General features: G+C 47.3%; 1 protein-coding gene across 2 annotated transcripts in view; it reads right to left on the bottom strand.

Moving 5' to 3' along the window:
- Positions 1 to 24,327, bottom strand: part of YBX3 (Y-box binding protein 3) — a 44,416-nt gene extending 20,089 nt beyond the window's left edge. Inside the window, exons 1-5 of one of the 2 annotated variants that reach the window (XM_075902907.1) lie at positions 23,909 to 24,327; positions 13,685 to 13,748; positions 9,968 to 10,001; positions 1,922 to 2,011; positions 1,297 to 1,419 (exon numbers count right to left, since the gene is read on the bottom strand). In XM_075902907.1, coding sequence (XP_075759022.1) covers positions 1,297 to 1,419; positions 1,922 to 2,011; positions 9,968 to 10,001; positions 13,685 to 13,748; positions 23,909 to 24,116 — 519 coding nt within the window. In that variant the 5' untranslated portion in view covers positions 24,117 to 24,327. The remainder of the gene's footprint in view (positions 1 to 1,296; positions 1,420 to 1,921; positions 2,012 to 9,967; positions 10,002 to 13,684; positions 13,749 to 23,908) is intronic. The other variant, XM_075902897.1, reaches the window with a different exon arrangement.
- Positions 24,328 to 25,788: the final 1,461 nt, after the last annotated feature.

Raw genomic sequence — 25,788 nt, forward strand, 5'->3', positions numbered from 1 at the left:
GGGAAGAGCGGAGTCCCATTGTCCTCTATGGATTCCCCCTGTATGTTTTTCCAACTCCAAGCGAAATGGAGGTTGGGGCATGGGAGGAAGGGGATTCCCATGTGATCTCTTCCCTGGAAAATGGTGGGGTTTTTTTGGTTTGTTTTTTTACTTTGCTTGGGTGGTGGCAGCGACCGATTGTCTTCCTTTTGGGTCTCAGGGAAACAGACTAGACAAGTTTGTCTCTGAGGAGTTAGAGACAGGCTCTTACAGAGTACATTCTGCTAGCCAACTCCCGTTTCTTCACTCGAAGTGCCAGGTTGGGGAATTGAGCTGTGACAAGGCCCATGTAAATGGAACCAAAAACGACAGAGTGAACAGAGTGAGTGCAGTTCACTATGCAAAAAGAAAATGGAGACATTTTTAAAGGAGGAAAATACTTTCAAAAACTACCACTTTTAAATACTCTTCGAGTGGCAAACAGAAAAAAGGTCTCTTCAGAAAAGCTCAAAGTGGCTGAGCGTACTACAGTAGACTTCCGATAATCCGGCACCTTTGGGACCTAGGTGGTGCCAGATTATCGGATATGCCGGAGTATCAGATTATCGGGATATGCCAGACCACTGATGCCAGACAATTGGAGTTTTACTGTATTTCAATTCCAACTAGGGCTGTCAAGCAATTTAAAACATTTAATCCTAATTAATCATATGATTTATCACATGCGTCTCCCCTTTGAAACACTGCCAGGGCAGCGCTGCACAGACTCCGGGATCAATGACCCCCCCCCCCCCAGATGACCCCCAGCTCCATGCAGTGCTGTCCCTTGGAAGCACCACAGCAGAATTTCCAAGGAGCATCGCATTAGGAGCCGGGGATCAGCTGGGCACTCCAGATGATGTGTCTCTGAGCTGCCCCTTTAAAACACCAAAACGGTCCTTCAAGATCAGCCGGAAGTTGCCCAGCTGATCCCTGGATCCTAATGCACTGCCCCTTGGAAACTCCAGCACTTCAAAGACGCAGCACAGCATTAACACATTACAAAAAATTAATGCATTAATTTTGTCCTGCATTAATCACAGGTCAATGCAGGTCAATTGACAGCCCTAGATCCAACATGTTAGTCACAAAATATTGTGAGAGGATAGATTTCTCCCCTTTAGGCATGTTAGGAGGAACATACCACTTGGCTCCATGTTCAGGGATTTCTTCATCATGATATAGTACTTCACTTGCAATTCCCTGATTCTCATGAAGGGAATCTCAGGATCTGGAGTTGAAGTGAGCACGCGGGAACTAAAAATGAGCCCAACTTACATTACGAGGCAGTCCACGGCGCCTGCCATAATAACCACGTCGGTAACGCCGCCTATCTGCAGCATAACGACTGCCTTCCACAGGGACACCATCTGGGCCAGTGACATTGGCTGCTTCTGCACCCTGAGATAGAAATAGAAAGTAAGGTGGTGAAAAGCCATGTACAATAACCACATGGAAGTTTGACAGACCCAGAAAAAGGAACCAAGATGGGGAAATCAACTTCCCCCACCATAAGCACAGTATTAATGTACAAGTATTTGAAGAGTACAATTATCAAGGAAGAACAACAACATTATTCAGTGTGAAACAAAATATGCCTGTAAACACGTACAGCCTTCTTATTTAAAAAAAGTAATCTGGTCAAATAAAGTTTTACAGCCCATAGGAGCCATGAAAAGAAATTAAAGAGGCACAATTTCAATGTGGAGATCACAACATGCTTTGGAAAGATTAGACAGGGCAACAGTATCCCATCAGAAATGGCTAATTATTCGAAATGGAACTGCTATCACTAGATTAGACAGAGCAGTGGAGGATGGACACAACAAAATGATCCTACGTCCAATCCCCCACAGGGAAAAAGGTGGCTATTTGTATCTTTCTCCATCTCAGATTCTCTCACCTTCTCTCCCTCGACCACATCAAATTCTACTGTCTCTCCATCACCAACACTGCGCAGGTATTTCCGTGGATTGTTCTTCTTAATCGCTGTCTTTAAAGAGAGACAAAAGTCACCATCTTGATCAAAAGTCAGATGGAATATAACAGAAGTCAGATTCTCCCAGAGCAGTTCCCCTGATAAGTTAGGGACTGTTTACAAGGACATATAGTGATTGCTATCTTTGCCTCTGCCAGTCTGACTATTGACATACAGCCTCATGCTGCTTTATTCAGTATGGGCACTATCAGGGTGTGTCTAAACTACATGATGGCTCCATCGACGGAGCCATGTAGATTAGGCTGCTCAGCAGAGGGAAATGAAGCCGTGATTTAAATAATCGCGGCTTCATTTAAATTTAAATGGCTGCCATGCTGAGCCGACAGAGAGCTGATCAAAGAGCTGTTTGTTGGCTCCGCACCCTAGTCTGGACGTTCCCGTGCTGACCTGAAAGTCCTTTATTGATCTCCCTGTTATGCCTCGTAGGATGAGGTTTACCGGGGAGGTTGATAAAGGGCTTTCATGTCGGCTGGGGAGCGTCCAGACTGCCTGATCTGCCGACAAACAGCTGATCGGCAGAGTGGGGCAGCCATTTAAATTTAAATGAAGCTGCGATTATTTGAATCATGGCTTCATTTCCCTTTGCCGAACGAACAAATCTACATGGCTCCGTCGACGGAGCCATGTAGTCTAGACGTACCCTCAGTGATTAAAATGAGCCTGAGCATCTTAGTATCACAGCACTGCACAACTCTTAACAGAGCAAACCCTCTATCTCACACAGTGCAGTGAGAGGTATTCTCTTTTTAAATATGGAATGGAGGGAATAGGCAGATAAAGTTACTTGCCCAATGTCATGCAGGAAGTCTACTGTTGTGCCAGGAACCAAACCCAGGCCTCCAAGTCCTAGCTTGCACTAAGATCACCCCTACAACTGCATTAGCATCAATGTTGGCAATTTCTCCCTATGGCACTCTGAATTATATGACTAGGGATGTTAAATTTCACTTAAGCAGTTGATGGAATTTCCATCAGCTACTCGATTAGTCAGTAAGAGAGAGGCGGGGCACTTGCTATTCCAGCTGTGCCTCAGTCTTTTAAATGTAGTAAGAGCCGCCTATGGCTCTTACTACATTTAAAAAGCAGAAGAGCAGCGGGGAACATGGGGCAAGCCTCTGAAATGTAGCAAGAGCCCCACAGGGCAGCACAGTCCCCACTCGCACTGTTTCCCTGCTATGCCTCTGCCTCCCCTTTCCACCACTGAGACAGTGCTGGTGGCGGGGAAGGGGGGGGGGGAGAAGAAGCAGCTTTTCAGCTGGCTCCCCCAAGCACCAGCTCCTGCTCCCATACCTTGCTGCATCTCTGATAAGCATAAGCTTATCAGATAGTTAACTAGTCGCTTACATCCCTAGCCATGACATCTGCAACAAATGCTCTTAATGGCTGTATCAACCTATCACTGCGGTGGTATTACTGTATCAGATAATGGAAGGGATATTTGACCCTCTGGTTTCATCTAGGTAGCAGAACCAAGGGCAAAAAGAAGCAGCCCTTTCTGACAGTCACCTAACACCTTACAGTAAAAAGGTCATTAATAATGCCAGACCAAGTAACAAGGATTCTAGTCCTTTTTCCAGGCAGCACTCTTTTCCCTTTCCTTCACCACCCCTCTCCCCCGCCCAAAAAGAAGAGAGTTCAAACAGGGTATGATCAGAAAGAATCAGATTGAGATATGTTCAGACTTACAGAGGATCTGAACTTGCTAACATAATGAATGTTAGCTGTTACTGTAATTCAAGAGAGAAGTTCCCCTTGCTGCTTGTCGCGAAGCATAAGATTAGACTGGTACCCATATGCCATTTTTCTCTAATGCCCTGGTCCTATTAAATAAAAACTTTGTTTTAAGAAGGTTGTTGGACACCATCACTAGTCACAAGTCCCCTAAAGTGAGAAGATGAAAGTGTCTGAAACCCAATGAGACCCGCCTGGAGATAAGTGTTAGGAATACAGCTGGTCCCTGAGTTACGAACGCGTCAACTTACGACCGTTCGTATTTATGACCAACCTCCTATACAGCTGGTCCCCAAGTTACGAATGAAATCGGCACTTACGAACAACGTAGCCGTACATAAGTGAATGCAATTAGACTTACGAACAGATCGAGTTATGACCGAGTGTTTGGTATGTAACTCATTCGTAAGTCAGAGACCAGCTGTACATGAGAGCATACTGAGGCCCTAATCTAATTCCACCTAGGCAGGTAAGGTCAAGAGACCCAAGAGGTTTTCAGAGAGCAGAGGACCTAGGTGCAGGCAGCCATACTGCCCTCACAGCAATTTGAATTGTTCTTCTCTGGGTCAGCAAATGAAAGATGGGCAAAAGGGAGTTTGGCAGAAATGGCTGGCACTATTAACTCTGCATCTCAACCCAGAGCATCCTTTCATATGCAGTTGTGCCCTAAAGTGTCAAAGAGAATGCACAGAGCTGTGTAAGATGTTTGCAATAAAATCTGAAACTATGCAAAACTTCTGGCTTTGGGCTCTGTTCCACTATCAAAGCTCAGACTAGGGATGTAAAAAGTTACTGAGTAACTGGGTAAGCATTAGGCTTACCAGACAGATAACTGGTTAACTGGATGGGCCGGGTGGCAGGAAACCTGACAGGTCAGGACAGCAGGCAGCTTCAGCCCCGCAAAGGAACAGTTCACAATGAACCCTGCTGAAATTGTAAAGGGTTTTAGGCTCTTAACCTGATCTATAGAGGCAAAAAGTCTTTTCCAAAACAAGACAATAGTACCACTCCCTCACCTTATGCTCTGCAGTATCAACAATGGATCTGAAACCAAGACCGACTTAGCCCTTCCTTCTCAGAGGTGAAAGCATTACAAATTAAGATACACTGGACATTCAATAGTTAAAAGGTTACACAACAGTATTTCCATCTCCAAACTGAGGCCTATTTGGATAAGTTATTCTTTGTGTATCATCTGACAATACAGCCATATGAAGTTACTGTGTAGTGTTTAAAAAAAAAAAAAAACCCACACCATTCAAGGAGCAACTACATTCCAGTGGTGGCTGAAATTATCCTTATTTATTACATGGCTAAATATTACTTGGATTACATCCAGGCAATCTGGTGGATAGAAACACTACAGAGAACGGTATTAAATCCACCATGAGTAATGCGTTCATAAAGAATACAGCATACCCACACCTTGAATACTAGGTGGAGTTCTGATCGACCGGTCTCAAAAATAGGCCATGTTAGAATTGGAGATGAGCAACAAAAATGATTAGGGGCCTGGTACAGCTTCTGTATGAGGAAGGAATAAAAAGACTGGGCTTTTCAACTTAGAAAAGAGAAGACTAAGGGGGGGAAGGGATATGAAAAAAATCTATACAATCATAAATGATATGGAGAAAGTGAATAGGAAAGTGTGATTTACCCCTCCATACAGCACAAGAACCAGGTGTCACCCAATTAAGTTAACAGGCACCAGGTTTAAAATAAACAAAAGGAAGTAGTTCTTCACAAGGCACAGTCAACCTGTGGAACCAGCTACAGAGGATGCTATGTAATTCATGGAGGATAAATCCATCTATGGCAACTCATCAAGATGATCAAGGATGCAGCCTATGCTCTGGGTATCCATAGTCTCTGACTGCTGGAACTGAAAAGATGACAGATGCAAAAAAAAAAAAAAAAAAAAAAAAAAAAATCACTCAATGGAGTACTCAACCCTAATTCATTCCCTCAAAAGGACCTGGCACAGGCCACTATCTGAAGGCAGGATACCGAGCTAAATGAACCACCATTGGTCTGACCCAGTATGGTCTTTTTTATCTTTTTAAACACCCAAGAGGGATAAGGACTTCTGGTTGTCATCCCTTTAGCACCTGAGAAAGTTAGACGAAATTTCTGGATGAAAACTGCAGGAAAAATATATTAATTAATTAAATTTGGAATAGTCATAGCCTCCCAATGAGAATGGTAAATGAACATCTAATGAATCATGTATAAAGGATAACAGCCCTCTAGATAACACCCCAGAGATCAATCAGGCCAACAGATTAGGGAAAGATAAGGAAGACTAGCCCAATTCTACATGATTCAGAGCCATCACAAGAGAGAAATCGGTAATACAAACAAGCAATGTATGGTCTAAAGGAGAGAAGAAGCATGTTAATCTGTATGCTGTGTCTGTGTATACATAAATAGAATCCAGCAGCAGCAAATGGAGTGTTAATCCCTACCCTAATCATGAAATCTGACTGCTTCCCTCCCACTGGGTATGTGTGGAGGATGGGTGTGTCCCTTTAACTAGGTCAACCTAAAGAGATTAGGTATATAATCCAACCCCTCCTCCACACTTCAAGTGCTTGGGAGAGGGATCTGCAGAAGCAGGGATCAGTCACTAGCCACAAAGAAAAGACTAAAAAAAAAACAATGAATAGTCTTGCAGCATCTGAAAGACTAACAAAACATGTAGATGGTATCATGACCTTTTGTGGGTACAACCCACTCCAGTCATCTGAAGAAATGGGTTGTGCCCACGAAAGCTACATGTTGTGTTGGAAAGATACCATCTACATGTTTTGTCATTCTTTAAGGTGCTGCAAGACTATTGATTAAGTTTTTCCAGTTACAGACTAACTCGGCTACCCCTCTGAAACAGAAAAAAAGACAGTTCAGAGCAGGATGTTTGTGTATGTGATTGACAGGACCTTTTAACTGCCACTCCGTGCCTTCTCACTCATGCAGGTCCCAATTTGCCATCCCCAGAGGAGCTGAGCTCCTTCCCAGCTCTCTAATTAAGCAGGGGCTTGTTCAGATTGCACTTTGGATTTTCTTAGTGGGATTCCCAACAGACTACTGTAGTGGCAATATTACTTTGCACTGAATCAATACTGACTCCAAAAGCCTAGTATTGCCTTAAGGCAGGGTAAAGATCAGGGGACCACAGTGATACTCAAAGCAGGTGCCAAGGGCTGCAACTTAAGTGTAGTTGCATATACATGCAAATAGCTTCTTTCACACTAACCCGCATGAATACAAAGCACTTCCCACAATGCCTGGGTACTCCCGGCACCTCCTCTCTGGGGGCTAGAAACACTGACACCCTGTACCAGTCTGTTCCAGCAAGCCCATTGGCTTGTGTGTTTCAATGCTCACCCCACTTGAGAGATGCCTTGCTGTTGTGGAACATGTTCCTACCCATGTTCAAAGGATCCTACCTGTGGGCTGCATGTTGAGCCCTGCATAGGCCTAAACCACACCGCAGGCCGCAAATAAATGGGCCGCATGCAGCCCACAGGCCGGGTGTTGAGTAGCCCTGCCTTAAGTTAGTGAGTTCTCCACTGTTTGAAATACAAGTCCGTTTAGACTCCTAACAGCAAGATGGGACAACAGGAGAAAGGAAAGAGTATGAATTCAGAACACCCAATCCATAACCAAGTCTAAGAACAGCCAGACTGGTCTAGTTATCGATTGAGACATTTAATTCTAGAGTAATTAGACATCTGGATAAAGGTGTATAAAAATAATTGATTTTTTAAAATTAAAAATCTGATTGTTTAAATCAGATTTTTTTGATAAAATGCTTTGAGGAAAAACACTTCTAAAGTATTAACAGATCTTTGAGTCATGTATCTTATCACGGAATAGGGATTATAAACTAATTCTGTATCATGAGACAATATGTTCATGTTATGTTTAAGAAAAGTTTTGTAAATGAGTTCCATTAGTTCATGGATTAAAGACCCAATCTTACGGGATTTCAGAGGTTTCTGTATTGATTGTTTAGGTTAAACTTTCTATCTACCCAACGGGACTCAGTGTTCAATCTAGAAGATACCAAAGACGTTTAGTTTTGCAATTCTGAAACTGTGGATTTGTGTCTCCAGCAATTACATGCTTGTTAACAGCAAATATGATTTAATAAAAAAAAAAAAAACAATACAAATGTGAAAAACAACAGACATCAGCCCTATTGTTCCTCAGTGTGACAGAGCAGGATTGTATTAATTCTATTTGTCTCTGTATTCACTCTGTTTGCCTTGTGGGGTGGTATGTGATTCTGCTGTCCTTGCTGTTCTGTAATGACAGTGTGTGTACGCGCGTGCCTCAATTTCCCTGGGCATTGCAACACTATCTGGACGAGGAGGAGTCTGGGCATGACTCACTAGGGAAGAATGTGCAGTCATCAGGGCCAGGTGACAGTAGATAACACCTTGGGCCCCAGAAAGGTAACAAAGGGAGAGGTGGGGCTGACACCAGGCTGGGGACTAAGGCCTGGGGGGATAAGTCAGTCTGGCTGGTTTTAGGACGATGACAGAGGAGACTTAGAACAGGAAGGGGGAAAACAGGGACTAGGGGTCCCTGCTCCCCAAGAAGAATGGCATTAAATGCTCTTGGTTCCTGTGTTAACAACAATTCCGTGCTATGCTGTGTTCTTCTGTCCTACCTGAGAGCCATATCTGGCTACGGATGGGGGTGCAGGGTCCGGTAACTTCCCCACACTGCAAATTTGTGTACACTGAATCAATCCCTTACCTCTCTCTAAAAGTGCAAAGTTTCAAAAAGATCAATGAATGGAAGATTGTTGGGAGCAGAATACCTCTGGACAAGGAGAGAAAGTCTGAAATAAATGTGAGAAAGGAGGGCCAGAAAGTAGAAACAAAAAAACTGTTTGAGCAACATATTCCAGTAGTCTTGTGGTCTGAGTGTAGTCTTTATGGATTTGAGATCTATCATATTATTCTCACTAGAATGCATTTTTATGTAGAAAATCATGATTAAATTGATCTTCCTTACACACACACACACACACACCCCCCCCCCCAAACATTATTTAACATGTAGGCTACATGAGTGTTTTGTCTAACTAGCAGCTGGCTCACACAGAGGATACAACTTTCTATTGCTGATGGAGTTATTCTTTCAGCTTTAAGTGGTAAAGTCCTGTGCACTTGGAGCTTATGGTTCCAGGATATAGAATAGATGACAGCTCATGAGCAAAATGCAGGACAATGTAGCACTTTAAAGACTAACAAGATGGTTTATTAGATGATGAGCTTTCGTGGGCCAGACCCACTTCCTCAGATCAAATAGTGGAAGAAAGTAGTCACAACCATATATACCAAAGGATACAATTAAAAAAAATGAACAAATATGAAAAGGACAAATCACATTGCAGAACAGGAGGGGGATGCGGGAGGGGGGGGGGGGGAAGGAAGGAAGGTAAGTGTCTGTGAATTGATGATATTAGAGGTAGGGAGAGTGGGATGTTTGTGAGTAAATGGTACCACGAAAGCTCATCATCTAATAAACCATCTTGTTAGTCTTTAAAGTGCTACATTGTCCTGCATTTTGCTTCAGCTACCCCAGACTAACACGGCTACATCTCTATCACTATAGCTCATGAGCAGGCATTTAAAGGTTTTTTTTGTCTTTAAGCATTTGGGAAAAGTTTCCCAACAGAGGGTGCAAGTAATGTGTTGGTCAAAACTGGCATCTCCTAGATATTATAGTAATGAGTGTGATGTAAATACAGATAGCAGATGATCATTTAACCCTGAAGTTATAGTGGCAGAGATCCTCAGTTCCCAGAATAGAAGCTCGAGGTCATCAGGAAACACTTTAAAAGCATGATGGTTCAAGGCATGCAATGTGCACTAGCAGGCTATTTGTTTACCACTCCATGCCCAGTCACACCTGGTGCATTCCCTCTTGCTTATTGTTGGTTGCAACTGTCTCACACTGTGGCAAGAAAAGGCAGGAGAAGCTGTAACAAAGGAAGCTGGGAGAGCATAGGCTAGGACAAGTCCTTTAATTCTACATAATAAGAATGGTTAAGAGAAATTCAGGATGTCCCCCTCACTCTTAAGGACAAAAATCAGGCTGAGCGAAGAGTATGGACAAGAATAGTTGTTTTGGTTACACACAGTACATGGCAGAAGTTTTATACATTGTAAAAAATACAAAAAGACTATCCATTGCCTCACTCACCTGATGAACAAACACATCTTCTTTTGTGTCATTTCTGTAGAAAAAATGTGAAGAGACACATGTAATCATGAGACATTATTTAGGCCTGTAGTTTTACTGGAGATAGTTCCTGAGGTTTAATTCACCAGTACACACACCCTTTTAAGGAGAAAAAGAGCATGGAATTAAATCTCCCGGCGTCTCCATAGGGACACACCCTCGGGATTCTACCTGAAGTACAAACCTACTCTCTCTCTCCCCATCTGGAGTTGGCTGTGAATTCCCTCTGTATTGTTTCGCCTGACAGCAGGGATTTTCCACTGTTCCCAACAACTACCCTGTAATCTATGGGCAGACATGCAAAGTTTAGCTTGACACAGGCACACAGATTATATTTTCCTCCTTATCCCACCCCCACCGGACCCGCAACTCAGGATCCCAGCATTTATCCCAGAGATCAAATGAGATGGTCAACAGGACTGAGCACAGCTGTTAACAGGGCTACCCTTACACTGAAACCCAAAACAGATCAGGACTATGGGCTCGTACGTGGGGGGCGTGCATGCGAAGGGTGTGAACGCACACACCCTCATAGTCCCCAAGTAAGCGTACTCCGGCCAGTTGGGGAAAGGCAGGAGTCATGTGCTGCCCGAGCCTTCCTGTCTCAGGCTCCAGCCAGGCCAAGGAAAGGCTGGGGCTGATTTTCTACTCCTGCACGTGGTGTGGAGCTGGGCCTCACTCCTGGAGCTGGGAGGGGAAATCAGCTCCAGCCTTCTCCTGGCCAGCCAGAGCACATTTACTTGGGGCACTATGGGGAGGGAAGGGAAGGGGGTTGCACCCTTGCTGTCCACATTTACAAAAAAAGCCCTCCCCTCCTCCCACACAGAAATTCCTGCATACGGGCCTGGACTAGGAATACTCACTGGGAAGGGGAGAGCTGCAAACAGAAGGGGCAAGGCATAATAGATTGTCTAGACCAGTGGTTCCCAGGTGCCAATCTACGAACCCCTGGCTGCCAGACCACAGCAGTTCTGGGGGCCAGGGCTGAGTATACCGCCCAGTGCCTCCTCCCCCACCACTGCTGTTGGGAGAGGCATGCCCTGACCCACCTCTGAGCCAACCAGTATCAGTCAGGGGCAGGGTCTCCCAAGACACAAAAGAGCGATTTGCTGCGCTGCAGGAGCCCAGCACACCAGCCTTAGAGCAGCTGTGAGCCAAGCAGCAGCACTCAGCTAGCAGCTGGGAGGCAGAGCAGGCACTGGGGAGTCCCAGAGGGTGAGCTCTAGGAGGCAGGACAGCTGACACTGGGGGCACTAGAGCATCCAAGGTGGAGAGCTAGCACTGGAGGGCTCTAGAGGCAGGGCTAGTAGTGGGGGAGCTACAGGGGCACGGCTGGCACTGGGGGGCTCTGGGAATGGGGATAATATTGGGAACTGGGGGCTGCCACAGGGGAGTACTGGGAGGTTGGGTGCAGTGGGGATCCCAAAAAAGGAGTCTGGCACTAGGGGGCTCTAGAGGCAGGGGCTGGCACCGAGGTGTTTGGGATGGGGGGCTGGCACCGGAGGAGGTTGGGTGCAGGGAACTCTGGGGTCAGTGGCTGACATGGGGGGGGACGGGGAAGAGGTGGGAGAAAGGGTAGTGGAAGGATGGAGGACTCCAGGGGATAGGGTTGGCACTGAGAAGGGATCGGGGTGTATCCCAGCCCCCAGAACTGCCATGAACAGCTGCTCTGGGGGCCAGGACTTTTGGCAGACCAGTAACATTTATTTGCATATTGATGACACAAATATTGATGACACAAATATGCAAATAAAATGTTACCGGTATCCCCAACAGTTTGTAAATGGCTTTGCCCATCCGCGGTATAAAAAAATTCCTCCAGCCAGTATAGGATTCTGCATGTGATATAGGCTAACATAGCTGAGAGAACTCTCATCCAGTGCATGCACACAGATGCAGAAGGTGCAAACCCTTAAATACCCCCACTAAAAAAGTCACTCCCACTCAACTGTTTACATTCAGATACTTTAAGTTAATTCAGTTTCTTGTGAAAAGATGCTAGGATGACAGTCATGAAACCTGAGGGGCCCTTCCCCCTCCACTAGACCTTTTCCCAAATATGCTCCTCCTCAATTAGGATGGTAAAATTGTATATGAATACACACATTTTTATTTTAAAATGTAAATCATGTACTAACAGGGATTAGAAACTTTCCCTGGAAACTGGTTATTCCATAATTGGCTACTACATTGCTTCAGAGAATAGTGCAAGAAATTGGCTATTGTCAGAGTCAGGATACTGACCTAGGAGAACTGTTGGGTCTCCAACCTTTATGCCCAAGATCACTTTCTGAATTTTAAGGGCAACCCAAGATCTACTCCGCATCTTCCTAGATGCCAGGCCCCCTCCACCTCTTTGTCCCTCACTTGCTTTCCCTCACCCTCACTCCCTTTTCCCAGGCTGGTGCAGGGGATTATGGTTCAGAACACGGACTGGGGTTTAGGAGGGGGGATTGGATGATGATTCCGAAGGGCTGGGTGTCACAGCTGGAGAAGGTAAGCGAATGTCTTCAGACAGAAAATAAGAATACCCTTACCCAAACTTTCTCCAAAGCTCAATTCTGTTCCCTCACTATACCACACACAAGTTCAGAAAGGTTCAATAACTCGGTAACTTCCTCACACATCATCTCATTTTAACGAGGGATGTTAAAATGCGTTTATTTTTGTAAACGCGTAACCACTGCCTCCCCCCGCCCCTGTGCTGCTATCTGTGGGATGGGTGGGAAGGAGGCTCCACAGAAGCTGGCACATACCTCTCCCACACCCTGAGGTGCTGCCTCTGTATCAGAGGCAGCAGCAAGAGGGGAGCATGTAACCGTGAGGGTTAACTGATAAGCCCGGGCTCATCAGTTAACCATGTACACAGGTACATGTTAACATCCCTAATTTTAACTCGGAATCTTAATGGTAATCAGGCTGTCAAATTAATATGCTGCATCCCAGGCTACCTTGTAGTATTTTGAACCCAACAGGAAATACTGGAAACCTCAGAAAACCCCTCTCTCTGTGTAGGGATGTGCAGTGAATTAACGGACAAGCAAAGCTTTAGGTTAATGCTATAGACTACACATATTCCCCGCCCCCTTTCCCGAGCAGTATATTTTTTAGCAAGCTGGCCAGCAGACTGTCTCAGTCCAGGATTGCGACGGGTCCAGGACCTACCCCTGCTGTGGCTCTGCATTTAAAGTGTTATTTAGGAGGTTGGCAGGCAAGGCAGCCTGACTCAGTTCCAGCTCGCGCCGGGTCTGGGAGCTCAGACTCCCCCGCCCCCAACAGGGGCTGCTGCCACCCCTGTATCAGAGGCAGCAGCAGCACAGGGTGATAGGCAGCCTGTTCCCAAGGGGAGCTGGTTTTTAAACTGGCTCACTAGAGGACCAGCTCCCCCCTGGCACCCCATGCTGCTGCTTCTGATTCAGAGGCAACACAGAGTGGCTGGGGGCTCCTTGGGAGAGGGGCTAGATTGCACTGGCTGCCAGCCAGCCCTGCCCCTGGGGATTATAGAATAGTCAAGTAACCAATAAGAATTCATGAGGTTACTCAACTACTCAATTAACTGATATTTAACATCCCTGTTCCTGTAAAATATCTTGCCTGATTTAGCAAGCTAAAGAGTTAACAGATCCATTAAAAATATGAGCCATGGTGCTGTACAAATATAACTGACAATATACATACCTGTTGATAAAGCCATATCCATTTCTGACGTTGAACCATTTGACAGTGCCAAGGACTTTAGTGGCTGAAAATTAAAGTAAATGAATATAAGTGACCAGCCTCCAGTAACACATCTAGTAGTTTCCTATATCAAATACAAGCAGATGCGTGTTCCCCTGCAAATATCTACAAACACTGTTCTGATATATTTGGAACAGACCAATGCATTGCACTGCCCTATTATAGTCAACAGAAGACCTTTACATAGTTTTATCCATTTATTTTACCTAAACGAGTGCTAAGTGGGGACAAACAAGTAGCCCTATTCCACAGATGGGAAATAGAGACTGAGGTTGAGCAATTTGTCTGAAGTCACACAGCAAGTCAGTGATTGAACCAAGAACGAAACCCAGATTTTGACTTCCATCCCCATTCTCACTAGGGATGCGACAGTGTAAATCAGATATGCTAACTGGTATTTGGAGGGCAGCACTCGATCGACATTTTTATAAAAGAATGAAGTGTGGACCGCTGGCCGCTCAGAGCACGTGGCCAAGAGCCTGCTCACAGCTGGCTGGGCCATTCTGCGCTGCAGCAACTGCTCACGGCGGGCCAGGCTGCTCTGCGCACGTGCTCACGGACAGCTGGGCCCTCCAGCAGGCGCTCACAGCTAGCCGCCCCAGCCTCAGGAGGCAAAGTTGACTCCAGGACCAAGGTATGGGGGGGGCGCGTTAGGTTGGAGGGACTGGCTCTGGAGGAGTGGAGGGGGATTGGGAGTGTCTGGCTCCGGGGGAGAGGAAGGGGTTATTTTGTTAATATTTTGTTTTATTTATTCCCAAATAAAAAAATCACAAAATGTATATTACAGTAATTTTATATCAATAAATATGTCAATGTTTTGCAACTGCATGAATAATTATTTCTTTATGCAAAATCTCAAACTTACAAAGTATCTGATATTTTCACAGAAGCCTATTTTATTTGATTAACCATGGTCTATACTTGTTTTTATTTCAACAAAACAAATTATGTATCATACAAAATTTAGAAGTACCTTAAATTTATCATTAAAAACTATGTAAAATTAATTTTAAAATGTTTTAATATGAGCAAATAATTTTACACAAACTACTGTAATATTATAAAATAGACCTAAAAATCTATAATAACTAACTACAACTTGCTGACAAAGTACATTTTCTTTGGTGGCCCTAGGGTTGCCTGCTGCGTAGTTATTAGTTTTCGTTTGTACAGCCCTCAGTAGGCTTTGAGTTTGACAAGTCTGGTACAAACAGTTAACCAATGTTACACACAGCCGTCCTGTGGGGGTGGGAGCTGTTGCTTGCTTCCTCCCCCCCCCCCCCCACAGGTAGCCCCTTGCCTCATCCACCCCCCACACTGCTGACTTTGATACTGAGGCAGCAGCAGCAGGGGGAAGTGGGGCAGATGGCAGCCAGTATCAGCAGGGAGCCAGTTTTAAGGGAAATTTTCAGTGGTTACACATTTTCCTGAATACACGCATTTTGAACTTCTCTATTGAGAACCTCATCCTGCATCATCTAGAACAATGGTCTCCAACCTTTACACACCAAAGATCACTTTTTAAATCTCAGAACAGGAGAAGATCTACGGCCCCGCCCCTTCCTTGAAGCCCCGCCCCTTCCTTGAAGCCCTGCCCTCTCTATTCTCCTCCTGTCCATCACTTGCTAGCCCCAGCCCTTACTTACACACTCTGATAAACAGTTTATTTTTAAATTATACGATACATACAATTAAAATCACGTGTTTATAGTTAGGAAATAAATGGTCTGTTTTTTATTCATGCTATTTAAATCTAAAATGAAGCATTTATAATTATACATTTTGTGGGGACAGAGTACTGCTGCTGAGGGCAGGGGAGAGGGAACAAAGTGCTGGGAGGGCAGAGGACAGGGTTCTGCAGCAGGGGACAGGGTGCCAGTGGGGACAGGAATGGGGACAGAGTTCGGAGAGTGGGGACGGGAATAGGGACAGAGTTCTGTAGCTGGGGACAGGAGAGTGGGGACAGAGTTCGGGGAGAGGGGACAGGAATGGGGACCGAGTTCTGTGGCTGGGGCCAGGGGAGTGGGGACAGCATTCTGTAGTTGAGGACAGGGGAGTGGGGGACTCGGGAGTGGGGGCTGGGGAGTGGGGTGCCAGTGGAAGCAGAGAGTCCCCTGCATCTCCTTCCTCCCAGCATTCTCCCCCCCCCCCCCCCCGGGAAACCAGCGCACGCCTGCCCCGGGGCCAGCACCCCCCCCCCCCGTGCAGGGAAGCCCCACGTGCGCGCACCTACCCCAGGGCCAGCAGCCCCTGCCCCGTGCAGGAAAGCCCCGTGTGGGCGCCTGCCCATGGGGCCGATCCCCCCTGCGCAGGGAAGCCCCGCGCGCTTGTCCCTTCTCCAACCCCCCACGCGCCAAGAAACCCCTGCGCACTTCCTGCGGGGCTGACTCACCCCTCCTGTGCGGTGCAGGGGGCCGGCAGAGCAGCTAGCGCACTTCTGGCATTGCCGGAAGTGGCGCTGAGCTGCGGGACTTCTGAAGCCGACACTACCTCTTGAGGTAAGTAGTGGGGCTTCTGGGTGGTGGGAGGGAAATGGGGGCGGGGCGGACAGGACACCTCGCGAACGACTGGTCGAGGCCTCGAGATCGACCAGTAGCTCACGATTGACCTGTTAGTGACCACAGATCTAGAGCAGTAGTGGGCAAAAGGGCCACTGCAGACTGGATCCAGCCCACCAAGCTGGTGAATCCAGCCCACAGAGGCCCTGCTGCTCCACCGCCCCAGGCCAATTAGGGCCGGGAAGCACCAGAAGACTTCTCTGCTCTGCCCCCACCCTGCAAGCAGCGCACAGTGCTTCAAAGTGCCACACGCTGCTCGCAGGGCAGGGACAGAGCAGAGAAGGCTTTGCGCACTCCCGCACGCCAAGGCCCTAATTGGCCTGGGGGCATGCGAAGCCTTCTCCTCCCGCCCTGCCAGGAGCACATAGCGCTTTGAAGTGCAGTGCGCTGCTCACAGGCTGGGGGGTGGAGAGGGAGAGCGGAGGCGGCTTCGCATGCTTCCCTGCCCCAGGCCAATCAGGGCCTGGGGGCGGGAGAGTTGTGTGAAGCTTCCTTCGCCCTGCCCTGGCCCTGTGAGGAGCTCACAGCACTTCAAAGTGCCACATGCTCCTAGCAGGGTGGGAGGAGGCTTCCCGTGCTCTTCCTCCCCCAGGCCCTGATTGGCCTGGGGGTGGGGGGAACATTTCAAGCTTCTTCAAGGCATGGGCGCCTAGTTGGAAGATGGGGGAAAAGGGACTCCCCCACCCCCAGACCAATGATGGTATGGGGGTGAGGAAGCACTGCCCCTTCCTGTTTAGGCCCCACCCCTTCTGGGGAGGCCCGGGGCTACTTTAAATATTTTTGAAGTAGCCCCGGGGCAAAAATTATTGCCCACCCCTGATCGAGTGTTTGTGACAGTCATGACAGGTCTTTTCTGGCATCACTAGTTTGTCAGCTTGATTTGTAATATTTTCATGACTCCATCTCACAGTTAGAGAGGACAACACACGATCTTGAGCTCTAAAATTCCACAGCTCTTGATTTGAAACAGTCTAATAGTCTCTAAAGAGGACGTTAATAAGCAAGTAATTGGCTAATGCTATCATCAATACAATTTGTATTGAATACATGATTCGTCTATAAGAGTTGGCGCTCTGTCCCAGCTCACACCAGGTCCAGGAGCTACGCCCACCATGGCTCTGCAGTTTAAATGTAGGAGGAGCCAGGCATGCAGGCAGCCCGGCTCTTACTAGATTTAAAATGCAGAGCTACAGGGAGGGTAGATCTGGGATCAGACCTGGCTTACGCCAGGTCCCAGACTGCTGCACTTCTGCCTCCCCTTCCCCACCCTGCAGAGATGGTGCTGGTGGGAACTGGCTTTTAAGCAGGCTCCTCTCAAGAACCAATTCCTGTTTCCTCACCCCCACTCTGATGCAGAGTAGGGATAGAAGCGACTAGTCAACTAGTGATGCGACTAGTTGCTCCCTCCCCCCCACCCCACAGCTGCCTTAGAGAGAGGCAGCAAGGGGGCAGAGCAGGAGCTGGGGGTAGCCCACTTAAAAATCAGTCCTCCCTCCCCTCCCCCAGCACCATCTCTGCGGGGGGCAGGGGAGGTAGAGGCACAGAGGAAATGGCTCCACTCACACCACTTCTGCTGCGATTCTGCTTTTGAAATGTACAAGAGCCCCACTGGGGCTCCCCCTCAGTTCAAAAGCTGAAGCCCCGCAGCAAGTGCGGGACCAGCGGGAACTCCCCTGCTGGCCCTGCGCTCCCTGTGGGGCTTCCGCTTTTGAACTATGGCAAAAGCCAAGCCAGACTCTTGCTACAGTTCAAAGACAGAGGCGCGCTTATAGACTAGTCGAATAGTCAATGGAAATCCCATAGACTATTCAATTAGTTAATTAAGCTACATTTAACATCCCTAATACAGAGTAAGGATGTTAAACAAGTAATTTACTAGTCAAGTAGTTGATGTAATTTCCATTGACTACTCGATGTACATTTCAAAGGAGAAATGCGAAACTCTAAGTGCAGCCCAAGGTCAGTGGGACTTCCTGCTGACCCCAGACTGCATGCAGCATGCCAGCTTTGAAATGTACAGGAGTCCCCAGCAAGGGCTCTTGTGCATTCCAAAGTGGAAGCGCCGGCATGGAGCCTGGGGTCAGCGGGAAGTCCCACTGACACCGGGCTCCATGCTGCGCAGCTTTGAAATGCCATGCAAAGCCCAGAGTCCCAGCTGACCCCAGGGTCTGTAGGGCATTTTCCCAGACTCCCCAACTGATTCTAGGCTCCACTCAGCATTTCAAAGTGGCAGCACTGCATGGAGCCCAGAATTAGCTGGGGGCTCCCCAGCTGACGCTAGGTTCTGCAGAAAGTAGTCCCCAGCTGACCCCGAGCTCCATGCAGTGCTGCCACTTTGAAATGTGGCGGCAGTGTTTCAAAGGGGCAGTGCCGCACAGAGCCCGGGATCAGCTGTGAGGTGCTGCCACTTTGAAGTACCCCCCCCCTTTCCTCCCTTTGCTGCCTCTGAGAGGCAGCATGGGGTGTGTGTGTGGGGGGGGGGGGATTGACTAATCGACTGGACTATCCAATAAGCATTTGCATATCAGATAGTCAACGAGTCCTTAACATCCTTAATACAGAGGCAGCAAGAGGAGGGAAGGAGCAAGTAGTGATTCAACCACCCAATAAGCCTAGGCTTATCATGTAATCGACTACTCACTTACATCCCTAGTTTCTAACCATCCTCCTACACATAGATCCTACTATACGGTCTTGAAAAAACAAGTTTCACCAGGTTCTATAGTAAATGTGGACAATAATCTTTTTAGGGAGGCTACTTCACTAATGTTGGTAGTGGTTCTGGGCCTCAGGATGAAGAGGCAGGGCCCCGGGCAGAAGGGGTGGTTCCCTCGAGGCACTGCATGCCAAGTGGAGACTTCATGTGCTGCCCGTAGTACAGGGGACCATGGGAGGTCTCCCTCTGATCCCCTAATGCCAGGGACACATGGTGCCCAGAAGGAACTGCCAGTTATTTTGAACAGCTGACGGTTCCCTCTGGTGCTGTACACCCTTGGCAGGGGAGGGAGAAGACTTCACCCACTCCCCTGCCACTGGGTTTTGACTGGACTGAGAGTGGGGGTCCAGCAGGGCGGCCGGGGTCAAACAGCTTGGCAGGCCAGATCTGGCCCACCCCTGTCCTGTTGTATGGGATCTTCTGCCAACCAATAAAAGTTTGTCTGCACATTATATCTGGCAAAGACACACAAAATAGTACGATTTCCTTGAATTTTAGTCTTTTTAAAATTCACTTTGTGAAACTAATTCATTTCTAACATTTAACTGGTTTGTATTAAATATAACTGCTTCAAGCAAGGAAGAGGGAGCAGAACAGAGAATTTGGCCAAAACCCTTAACTAGAACAATAGGAACACAGGTATTATGAAATACGAGCAGAGCAGGGATCCATCAAATATCCATACCTGTCCTCTCCCCATTTTCTCTTGGTCCACATGGAGACCTCGCACTTCCAAAGAAGGTGCAACAAACCTCAAAATGGGCCCTACATGAATTGTTAGAGGACCATCAGAAAACAGCAGTTGATTGCAGAATCTTCTTCCCATGGAAGATGGCAAATAATAGACCTTATTATTTGCAATAACAAAGTCCATTAGTACTGCAGAGCTGAGAGCAGAGACTCACTGTTAGCTGCTTCAAGCTGAGAGAGGGTTCTCCCACTGTTGGCCCTGCAAACAGCCAGGCTCAGCAAAATCTGCATTTTCACCAATATCAAAGCGTGACTTTAGCATTTAAGGAATAAACTGCCACCAACAAACACGTCTACCTAATCTTAAACAGTTAGTGATAGGCTTAAGCCCTTAAGTATGATGATCTACACTATTTTTTTAAATAATGCAACTGTGAAAGTTGTCATTATCCATAGATGCATATTATCCCAACAGACACATCATGTCTGTGACTGAGAATTCAGTACCTTGGCCTTTCCAGTTTAGTCTGCCAAGAGGGGAACTGGTAAGTGCCAAACAAGACAGATCTGTGACTTGCAACACTTGTCCTACTAGGAACTGAATTAAGCCAACCTTCTTATTTTAACAGGTCCACAGGAAGCTACCAGGTTGGAGTGGCTTTCAGCCACAACCATCTGGAGCAGACAAACCAATAATTTCCTAAGTCTGACCAGTTATCCCAGGGAACGTCAGAAATAAGCCTTCATTTTTTCTTAATGAACAATCACCAATAATTGGTGGGTAACTATACTGGTCAATCAACAGAGGGTCTTGCCATTGCTACCATTGGAAGCATATTGTAGTTAGGTTAGGTAGTTTTTCTCTTTATCAGAGTTAAACATGCACATTTGCAAAACTATTATGTGGAAGCCTGAAATCAACAAGATAAATAAAAGACTTGCTCAAGAGACCATTTTCAAAACACCGTCATTAAATTCCCTGTGCTAAAAGCAAAACCCTCCACACAAAAAATCTTGCAGTAATGCTGGTTTGTAGAAAACAGCAATATTTGTACATCAGACAATATTTATGATTTTACCATTGGCATTAGGGATATTACATTTGAATAAATCAGCTACTTGAGTAGTCAAAGGAATTTCCATCAACTACTCGATTAGTCAATAAGCGGGGGGGGGGGGGAGGGAGGAGGCGCTTGCTGGCTCACTGCACCTCTCCCTTTGAAAAGCAGTCCCATCTGGCACAGATTCCCCTCTGTGCCTCTTCCTTTGAAATGTACAAGAGCAGCCACTCTTGCACATTCCAAAGCGAAAGGAGCAGCAGTGAGACTAGCCCAAGCAGGACTGTTTTAATCCCCACCTGTGATGCTTCCTCACTGCCTTCCCTGTGGAGACAGTGTTTGGGGGGGGGGGGGAGGGGCGGCAGAGAAGAGTACAACTTTTAAGCCAGTTGCCCCCAGCACTGGCTCATGCCCACCTTGCTGCCTCTTTCTGAGAGGCAGCGGGATTTGGGGAGGCTAGTTGAATTCCTACTCGACTACCTGATAAGCATTTGCTTATTGGGTAGTCAACTAGTTGCTAACATCCCTAATGCACAGTAGAAAAAAAAATAAGCAATTAGCTTTCCAGTAAGGAAAGGTTTGAGTATAACTGTGTTTTGGAGCACTAGTAAAAAAGTAAAAAGCTTCTTCATGGTCTATGAATGGCTATTAATGGATACAAAATTGCTCTTGATGAATCAGGGAACAAGGAAAGTGGAGGAAATGCACAATGCTATTATCCCTCTTGTATTTTGCAAGACTCCTTCCACCGTCATTCCCAAGGACATCTTTTCTAATCTGCTCCTGTATATCAGTAATCATAGTACTTTGAACTAGGGATGTTAACTATCATTATTTGTGTAAACACGTTACTGCTGGAAATTCTACATTTATACACAAAGGACAGCAGGCAGGAGCCAGTTGGGGGGGGGAGGGGAGGGGAAGCCAGCTTTTAAATCAGCTCCCCTCCCTTGTTGCCTCTGATACAGAGGCAGCAGCAGAAGGGGAGAATGTGTGTAGTTGATATGATTAACCAATAAGCCCAGACTTATTGGTTAATCGTGTGATTGTCTACACACTAACATCCCGACTTAAAATCTGGATTAGGAAGCCTATTCAGTTGTCTCAGTCCCTGCAAGTATAAAGGCCTTTTCCCTACCAACCACCCACACTGCAGCAATCGATCCACTAGCAGTCAATGTATTATGTCTGCATAGACATAATAAATCAGCCTTTGAGCTCTCTCCCATTGACTCTGGCACTCCATCAGGGTGAGAAGAGTAGCTCGAGTGGATGGTAGAGCTCGCTGACCTTACCATGTGCAAAACACATCAGCAATATGTCAACTTCAGCTACACTATTTGCATAGCTGAAACTGATTGGGGGGTGGGGTATGCAGTGCAAATTATGTCTAGAAAATCATCTCCCTTCTTCTATTTAACTATTCTACTGAAGGGATTTACAGGCTGAGATCCTATCCTCTGTCAGAGTACAGTGTCAAGTGGACAAGGGTAATTTCACACCAACAGTTTGCCCCCATTCATCATTTGTTTCCTTTCTGATTTTTGAAGAGGATGTAAGCATGTGATAATGTAGTTTAGGAACTACACTAGGGTTTTTTTAAAAAAAACACATCCTACAAACTAATCTATCCAATTAGAAATTGGAATTAACAGCAATATTTGAAGCATTCCAGAACACTAATGAAATACTCCTCAGATATTCCAGCTATGCCTAAGTCACAAAGTCATTAAAAACCAAAACTTGCACAAAGTTTGAGGCTGGGTCCTGAAATTTTTGATTCAGTGCATCTTTGACCATCATAGTATATTTATTGCAAGAAAACATTAATTCAATACTGTCAGCAACCATACTGATCAATTATCCAACAATTGCTCCAAGTATGGCTAAAATACTCCAAGAACACTCCTGACACACATTCAGGCAGTTTTGCTGATTTACCCAAAATGGATCCAACATAGTACTAAAGTAAACCCAGAATACTGCACAATAAAGACCAAGAAGCTGATAACCAGAATCAATACATGACCCAACTGACTGACCAAGCTTCCATGCTACGTACTCCTCACAATTCCAGCATGACTTATTTCTCCCACCCATCATATCTAATATCTTTGAAAATCCCTCCCTCCAAGCCAGAGCCCTTCTCTCAAGTGCAGAGGTCCAGCATCAGAAGGATGCTTGGGAATCTCCACTCTTCATCTAGCACATCCACAGTTCTGTAAGAAATTAATTTACAAACAACCTGTCAGACCATGTTGAGTCTAACAAAATAGGAACATCAATCCTCAAAGGGGCACTTCTGATGCCACCCGATATCCTGTCTGTGACCAGTCACTATCCTCCCAAAAGTAATGATGAGCAACAGCAACTACTTGCAAGAAGCTGCAGGTCATCCAACATGAAGATCTTTTTAGCCCCTCCCCCACCTCTCCATCAGCAAACACCTGTTGAGTCTCAATTATGAGCATCAAGGTGCTGAGGGGATATCTTTTATTGGCCCCACATCCCTCCCTCTACTCCACCCCAATACAACGGATAAGTTTAAGCTACACAGAAAACTGGTCCGGGTAACTCAAAAGCTTCTCCCATCCTCCTGCAAAAGTTGGATCAATAGAAGTTATCACCTCACCCAGCTTCAGCCCAACACCGGCGTCCCGCACGCAGTTGGAAGCCGCCCCCCACCCGCACAAAGCAGGCAACGGTCAAACCGCCCTCGGCATTTTGATCAGGTCCCAGCGGGAACCGCACAGGCCCGACAGACTCGGGGCTGGGCCCTGCGGCCCGGCTCAGGAGCCCATGCGCCGTTTACACGGAACCTTTCTACGTCCCGGAGGGAGCGGCGCGGACGGAGCACGGGCCCGGCAGCGAGTCCCAGGCGCGGAGCGGGCCAGGCAGCGCAGGGCGCTCTGGAGCGGCCACAGCGGGCTACTAGGCCCCCGGCCCGCTCCACGTGCGCAGCGCGGCCTGGCCCTCACCCTGCGGGCCGCGCTCCCAGCTGCGCTGTCGCCGGAGCGCCCCGCCGGGAAGGGGCCGGGGCGCCCAGCAGGCGCGGCGCTCGGGCGGGACTGGGGGCCTCCCCGCCGCGCGTGGGAAGCGGCCCGGCCCCAGGTTCCCGTGCGCGCCCGCGGCCGGGCCTCACCCAGAACTTTCTTTTCCGCGTCCGCGGCGGCCGGGGTCGCGCTGCTGCCGCTGCCGCCGCCACTGGCGGGGGGCGCGTCTCCGCTCGCCGGGGCGCTGGCGCTAGTGGGGCTCTGGGGCTTGGCGTCCAGGACCGGGGGGGCCGGCGCGGGGGCGTCGCTGGGGGGCGGGGGCGCCGCCGGGGGGCTGCTGGGCACCGCCTCGCTCATGGCGTCTCTCGGGGCGGTCGGGGGCGGCCGCGTGCTAGCGCGCGGCGCGTCGGGTGGGTCGCTGGCTCGCGCTCAGGCTCCGCGCTGCTGGGTCTTACTGCCCCCAAGATGGCCCCGCGAAGTTTTTCATACAGTCAGCGAGGGCCCGCCCGAGCCTGGGGCGGCCTCATTAGCATTTAAAGGGGACGCGCTGCCACAGCGACCCGGCCCGTCTTCGCCTCCCGGGGCAGGGGTGGAGGGAGGAGCTTGTGCGTGTTTTGCGTCAGGGTTCTGGGTGCTGAAGGAATCATGCCAGGCCTAGGCCTCTAGGGCAGCGGGTCTTCCAGTGCCTATACCCTAATAAATCTAAAAGCATCAAGTAGGCCTGTGGCAACTTAGCTCCATAGAATCACAGAACACTAGGACTGGAAGGGACCTCAAGAGATCATGGAGTCCAGTCCCCTGCCCTCATGGCAAGACCAAACACCTTGATAGATCATCCTTGATGGGTGTCTGTCTAACCTGCTTTTAAATACCTCCCATGCTGGGACAACCTCCCTGGGCCATTTATCCCAGTGTTTAACCACTCTGACAGAAAGTTTTTCCTAATACCCAATCTCCCTTGTTTCAGTTTCAGCCCATTGCTTCTTGTCCTATCCTCAGAGGCCAAGGAGAACAATTTATCTGCTTCCCCCTTTTAGATATGTGAAAACTGCAATCATGTTCCCTCTCAGTCTTCTCTTTTCTAAAATAAACAAGCCCAGTTCTTTCACTCTTTCCTCATAGCTCATGTTTTCTAGACCTTGAATCATTTTTGTTGCTCTTCTCTGGACCTTCTCCAATTTGTCCACATCTTTCTGGAAATACCGTGCCCAGAACTGGATACAATACTCCAATTGAGGCCTAATCAGTGCAGAATAGAGCGGAAGAATGACTTCTCGCATCTTGCTCATAACACTCCTGTTAATGCATCCCAGAGTCTTGTTTGCTTTTTTTGTAATAGTGTCACACTGTTGACTCTCATTTAGCTTGTGGTCCCCTAGATCCCTTTCTGCAGCACTCCTTCCTAGACAGTTGCTTCCCATTCTGTATGTGTGAAACTGAATGTTCCTTCCTAAGTGAAGCACTTTGCATTTGTCCTTATTAAACTTCATCCTAATTACTTCACACCATTTCCCTAGTTTGTCCAGATCATTTTCAATTTTGACCCTATCCTCCAAAGCATTTACAAGCCCTTCCAGTGTGGTTTGATCTGCAAACTTAATTAGCATATTCTCTATGCCATCATTTAAATTGTTGATGAAGATATTAAACAAAACTCACCCCAAAACAGACCCCTGCGAAACCTCTCTTGTAATGCCCAGCCAGCAAGATTGTGAACTGTTAATAAATACTCTCTGAGAACAGTTATTCAGCTGATTATGCACTCACCTTCTAGTAGCCCCATCTAGAGCTGTATTTCCCTAGCATATTGATAAGAAGGTCATGCAACACAGTGTAAAATGCCTTACTAAATTCTAGGTATACTAGGTCCACTGCTGCTTCATTATCCACAAGGCTTGTTATCCCATCGAAGAAAGCTATCAGATTGGTTTGACATGATTTGTTCTTTACAAATCCATGCTGACTGTTCCCTATCACCTTATTACCTTCCAGATGTTTTCAGATGGCTTCCTTAATTACTTGCTCCATT

Source organism: Pelodiscus sinensis, chromosome 1, assembly GCF_049634645.1.
Source record: "Pelodiscus sinensis isolate JC-2024 chromosome 1, ASM4963464v1, whole genome shotgun sequence".
Taxonomy (NCBI): Eukaryota; Metazoa; Chordata; order Testudines; family Trionychidae; genus Pelodiscus; species Pelodiscus sinensis.